The sequence below is a fragment of the Triticum dicoccoides genome, chromosome 1A (genome assembly GCF_002162155.2).
Source record: "Triticum dicoccoides isolate Atlit2015 ecotype Zavitan chromosome 1A, WEW_v2.0, whole genome shotgun sequence".
Classification (NCBI taxonomy): domain Eukaryota; kingdom Viridiplantae; phylum Streptophyta; class Magnoliopsida; order Poales; family Poaceae; genus Triticum; species Triticum dicoccoides.
Window position 1 is genome coordinate 534,626,768 of NC_041380.1, and position 6,085 is coordinate 534,632,852.

General features: G+C 44.2%; 1 protein-coding gene across 2 annotated transcripts; it reads left to right on the plus strand.

Moving 5' to 3' along the window:
- Nucleotides 1-3,643: 3,643 nt before the first annotated feature.
- LOC119286616 (F-box/LRR-repeat protein 13-like) lies at nucleotides 3,644-5,785 on the plus strand. Of its 2 annotated transcripts, none has more exons than XM_037566019.1 (4): nucleotides 3,644-4,685; nucleotides 4,794-4,925; nucleotides 5,031-5,458; nucleotides 5,545-5,785. In XM_037566019.1, exons 1-3 carry the CDS (start codon nucleotides 3,723-3,725, stop codon nucleotides 5,391-5,393), a joined length of 1,458 nt encoding a protein of 485 aa, XP_037421916.1. In that variant the 5' UTR covers nucleotides 3,644-3,722; the 3' UTR covers nucleotides 5,394-5,458; nucleotides 5,545-5,785. The 2 variants fall into 2 exon arrangements, with proteins under 2 accessions (XP_037421916.1, XP_037421924.1); XM_037566027.1 differs by having other exon boundaries at nucleotides 5,552-5,785.
- The last annotated feature ends 300 nt before the right edge of the window (nucleotides 5,786-6,085 follow it).

Below are 6,085 nucleotides of genomic sequence, written 5' to 3' on the forward strand. Positions count from 1 at the left end.
ATTTTGTGTTCTGTCCAAACTCGATTAGTTTTCGTTTTTGTAGTGTTTCTAAAATTGTCCTATTCTAAGACGCTGTGATATTTAAACAAGCCATTTGTGGAGCAATTGCACTGAAAAGATTCCGGACTAAACAACAATGGCTTGTGTGTGTCCAGAGATAACTTCTGGAGGTGTTTATTTTTAGGGTTTTTATCATTTATGCCACCAGTTGTGTCCCACTACTCAGTTTTGCCACTAGGAACTTCAACTGCTCAAAAATGCCATCGCTTCGTTAGAAACATGCTCAAAAATGCCACTAGACACCATTATTGTGATCTCAAATCTCTTTTGCCATGTTATAATGACATAAATACCTACGAATCAACATGCGAGCTCTTTCTCTATCTCACTACAATAAAGTGTGGGGCCCACTTGTTCCCAACAGCGTTCTTTTTCCCCTGTAAAATTATTCGCTTGGTTACTCCTGGCAAGTGGGGCCACACTTATCATTGTGAGATAGAGAGAACTGGCATGTGGGCCTAGACTTACTTTTGTCATATAACATGGTCAATGTGTTTGATGTGAAAATAACAATGTCTAATGACATTTTGAGCAAACATCTACCAGAATTATGGCATTTTTGAGATATCTAAGGGCATTTTTGAGTAAGCATCTCATGAATCGATGGCATTTTTGAGTAGCTGTAATTTCTAATGGCAAAACTGAGTAGTGGGACACAACTAGTGGCATGAATGATAAATATCCTTTTTTTTATTTCCCACTGGAACTTCACTCAAATCATTTCATTTTTAGTGCGGCTTGTATAATACCGTATGCTTCTGTGGAGAAGGATCGAGCTTCTATGAATATTACTGAACTGATCGAGATTGTATTCTGGTACTGACCGTCAAAGTGGCATAAGGGGGAAATGTTGACCTAGTTAAAATGGTTATATGTTGGTTCGTTTCTGGTAATACAACTGTGTGCAATGGGACGTGCTATTGCGCATCGATCCTCTTGGTAGAAAACTTGTAAACCAGAACTCTGGATTTCTGGGGCTGTATCTTTTTCTTTTCTTTCTGTCGATGAATTTCCTTGGCTGTAGTTTCATCGTGTCAAATTTATGTTGTTCTTTTAGGATTCAGACTCCCTGTTTCCGTGAGAAATGTCATGTTTGTGGCAGTTCAGAATGACGCGAGATCTTTCTGCATGAGTTGTTACATGATGTTGCCAAGGTTTGAGCTGAGCTAGTGAACTATTAGTACATGTCAATGGCATCACAGAATCCGACATAGTTCGAATGTCCATATGAACATGTGTAACAAAAATTAAGAATTCTTTGAAATATGATTTTTTTTCCGGATCCGACTATTTAAGCACAATGAGGGAAACCCTAGACGCCTCATTTCCCTACCCCCTTACGTCTGCGCCGCCACCACTCCCCCCGTTCGCTTCCCATTCTGCCCCCACCTCGGCGTCGCCATGGTCTGGGAGAAAATAACCTGCTACAAGATGCTCACGCAAGAGTGCCCTGTGAAGATCACCGTCGAGATGTGCCTCCAAAAGGCGTCGCGCTGCCGAGGAGGCATGCCTCGCCGCTCAAATTGCGACAGAGCATGCAGATGTACCGAAGGAGGAGGAGGAGGCGAAGGAGGCATCGGTCATGGAGGTTGAGCCTGGCGGCTTTCGCATGGAGGCGGCGGCACCGTTCGACTCAACCCAATCCGAGCAAGAGGTCACGACAAGCCACCGCCTTATCGACCTCACCGACATGAAGCGGGAGCAGCTCTTCGCGGACGTCAATGCCGAAGAAGAGGAGTCAGTGGTTCGCTCCACTGCCAATGACCATGAGGCCGACCCGTCCGGCTAAGAACTCATCAACATCTCAGATGACGACAATAGATTAGGGTACTTTGCTTGTTTTTATTAGCTTTTGTTTCATTAGTTCATGTACTGTACTATGTATGATGAAACGAATGTTGCAAGGTTTGTATGAATTTGAGGGTTTGCAAATAGGGGCGGGCCTGCACTGTTCGCCGGAAAACCCTATATGACACATTCTGCATCACATTGTCGAGCTTCCGCACAGGAGTTGGCGATCGAGTGGTGAGCTCGGCCGACCAGTTAAGGCGTTCCAGCGTTCCTGGTGTTGGGAACCTTCTAGGAGGTTTGTGAACCATTTTTATCGGTATTTAGCTTTCCCCTTTTTCTTTTTTTATGTATTTTTGTTTCTTTTTAATGTTTTTTTTATTTTTTAAAGAATGTTTTGGAATTCATATACTTGTTCAAAATTTAAGAAAATCTTTGCATTTTTTAAAAAGTTGTTCATATAATTAAAAAAATGTTCACATTTTTGCAAAAGACCAACCTTTTCATTTTTTTTGAATTTCAGAATCTGTTCTTGATTTCAATTTATTCGTAAATTGAAAAATTGTATGCATTATTGAAAATTGTCCGGGATTTTTTTAAAGTTGATGTTTATTTAAAATTTCTTAGAATTTTTTATAAACTTTTACTGTTTACAAATTTGTATTTCAAAAAATAATTATATGTTGAATTTCAGAAAAGTTCTCATATTCAAATTTCGTTCAAAAAATATTTTTTTGGGGGTTTTCCCTTTTTTTGTTCAAAATAAAAGTCGGTTTGCTACATTGGCCAAACGCTACTGTGACCCAGTTATTTCAAAAAATGTTGCAGATCCGGCGCTGTTGTTTGTTCTTTAGAGTTTCAGGCTACCTATTAGAGAAACAACACTGGTTAGCGCAATTGGCTAGCGCTCTGTATTTAACAGCGGAAGGGCTGGCGGTGTTCCATTCCTAGCGAGCGCGCTTCTCTTTTCGAGGGATTTTCACTTCGTGCGAACCGTGTTGTACAGCGTCATATAGCAGCTTCCCTGTTTGCGGACGTTTAGCTAGTCAAATTTGCATGATCCGGTATAAGGATGGCAATTTTACCCATGGGTACGGGTACCCGCGGATACCGTACCTGCATGGGTAGGGTATGGGCGCAACTTTATACCCGCGGGTAGTACCTATACCCTACTCGTTAAGTCATGGGTAGGGAACGGGTATAGCCTTTTACCCATGGATATACTCATACCCTACTCATTTTATACTGACATGTGAGTCTTATCCGTGATTCACAATCACAAGTGTACATATGTTAAAGTTGTGTTGTGAGCTTATGAATCTATGTTAAAGTTGTTATCAATTGTCAATTTGAATTGAGATAATTTTCATCTACTCAGCTATTTGTTATTGAGTTGAGATTAATGTTTTTTTTGTCAAATGTGCTATATGAATGTAAAATTGTGAATAGATTATGTACTATTTGAACTGCCCGTTGGGTACCCAATGGGTATGGGTACCTATCGGGTATAGGTACGGGTAAAGTATCATACCCATGGGTATGGGTATGGGTAGAATTTTATACCCATTGACTACACGGGTATGTGTATGGTATTGCTCTACCCGCCCCATACCCTACCCATTGCCATCCTTAATCCGGTAGTATTTTTTTTTAGCTATTAATGGCCCGTTTAAATGGACTGCTAAAGGCTAGCAGAGAGCTCGGCCCGGCCCGCCGTGTGGCCCGGTTGGAATGGAGCACTACGCCAAAAGTTGAAGTCGGATTTCTCAAATCTCAAAAAGAAAAAAAGGAAGCCGGAGACTTCGCAGCAAAAAGGGCACAGTCTCCCCTCTGCAGGCTGCAGCCACCACGCACACCGGCGGCGCTGGCCGGAGATGGAGCCGACCGGCCGGAGTACCAAGAGGATGAGACCCGCGCCACCCGACATCCACCAATCGACGCCAGGTCCAGCGGAGACGACCGATCTGGAAGCCACGACCGCGGGGAGAACCCAACACCCGCCGCCGGGAGCTGGGAGAGATGGCGGCGAGGGGTCGCCGGACCGCATCAGCGATCTTCCCGACGCGGTCCTCGGCGAGATAATCTTCCTCCTCCCCACCAAGGACGGCGCCCGCACTCAAGCCCTCGCGTCCCGGTGGCGCCACCTCTGGCGCGCCTCCCCTCTCAACCTCGACTGCCGGGGCCTCTCCGGCAACTTCCCCGGCGCCATACTCTCCGCCCACGGGGGGCCCGTCCACCGCCTCTGCCTCCCGTCGCTCCTCCTCCAGTACAGAGCCGATGTGGCAGGCACCTGGCTCCGCTCCCCCTCCCTGGACAAGCTCCAGGAGCTCGAGTTCTACCTAGAGCTGCCAATAACATACAGATTTTCGTTCTCAAGGTTACAGCTGCTGCAACCACCGCCGGCGTCCATCTTCAGGTTCTCGTCCACTCTCCGCGTTGCCACCATCAGTCAGTGCCATCTCCCGGACAATACTGTGGAGACGCTTCAGTTTCCCCTGCTCAAGAAGCTTGCGCTCGTGGAGGTCAAAATCTCGGAGGGCTTGCTGCAGAGCATCATCACCTCCGGCTGCCCTGCCCTGGAAAGCTTGTTGCTCAGGACTAGTTTTGACATCCGTGGTCTCAGGATCAACTCCCCTATCCTTAAAAGTATAGGCGTTCATTCTAGGTTTGTAGAACTCATCATTCAGGATGCTCCTTCACTTGAAAGATTGCTCTGTCTGAGAATGGATATGAGAATGCGAGTGTCAGTAATCTCCGCACCTAGACTGGCGACCTTGGGTTACATTTCTCAGGATTCACCGGACTCCAAAATCATGTTTGGCTCCACAGTTATTCAGGTAGCTATGTCATGTCCTTTATACCTCTTGTTACATTTTTTATGCCGAAATCTTACATGTCATCTGTACTTACTTATCTCTTAATATTGTGTTTCATGCATGATGAAGAGATTGTGCGTTGTTAGCCTGACAATGGTGGTGCGTACTGTCAAGATCTTGGCTGTCCATATGAATTTTAATCTGGATATGGTTATTGAGTTGATGAAATGCTTCGTATGCCTGGAGAAGTTGTATATGAAGGTAATGGTTTGCATTCATACTCTATAAAGTGGTAGTGTTTGCTGTCTGGACGCTCTTTTGATCTACTTGGAGTTCTGAAGTTTGTGATTTCTCCTGTCTATTCAGATTCAGACAGATTCACCAGCAGGAACAAATTTCTGGCGTCATAAACACCGGAATTTTATCACATCTCAGGACATTCGTTTGAAGACCTTAGTGCTAGGGCATTACCGAGGCATCCAGGCACAAGTTAACTTTGTCACATTCTTCATACTGAATGCGAAACTGCTAGAGTCCATCCGACTTGAGGTTGATTCCAGGGATTACAATGACGGATTTTTCGCAGAACAATGTAGGATGCTTCAGATGGAGAAAAGGGTTTCTAGAGGTGCTCAGCTCTGTGTTACAACAGGTTCTCACAATGATGTTTCGAGCACCGTTGACCTCAGTGATTTGGATTTGGTTGATCCATTCACATGTAGATGTTGAGAGTGGGCCTGGCTCCTGGTTGAGTTATTCTTGCGTATCTCATTCTGTGGTTTTGCCCAAGCTTGGTTAGTTTTCTTGTACCTGTAGTCTTTCTAACCTCAGTGATTTGGTTGATCCATCCCTTAACTTTATGTTATTTAAATACTAAAAGAAAACAGGACCAAACGACGATGGCCAGAGTCAGCTATATCATGAAGATATCATCTGCGGGTGCCCATTTTGATTGTTCACTGGTACACCTCCCAAACTGTTTCATTTGCAGTGAAGATTGTACAGTGTCTTCTCAGTGTCTATTGCGAGCTTGCTTCGAGTTGCATTCTTATATGCAAGAAGAAGACTCTGAAAGTATCTATCTGAGTTTGCATAAAGGAAAATTTCTGTTGTTCTTTCCACTGTCCAACTTTGGGTGTTTTGAACCATGTTGTTTGATTGACAAGGTAAATTTTATGAAGGCATGTGCAATGTTGAAAACCTTGGTTTGGTAATTGCGGAGTTGGTTATTCTTACCTATCTCATTTCTCATGTTTGTACTGTTTCACAGCAGATTGTCACCATGATGTTTCGAGTATCATTGATCTCGGTGATTTGGATTTTTGTGATCCCTTCACATGTATATAGATGATGAAAGTCGGCCTGGCCCCTGGTGGAGTTATTCTTGCATATCTCACTCTGTTTTGGTCCAAACTTAGCTA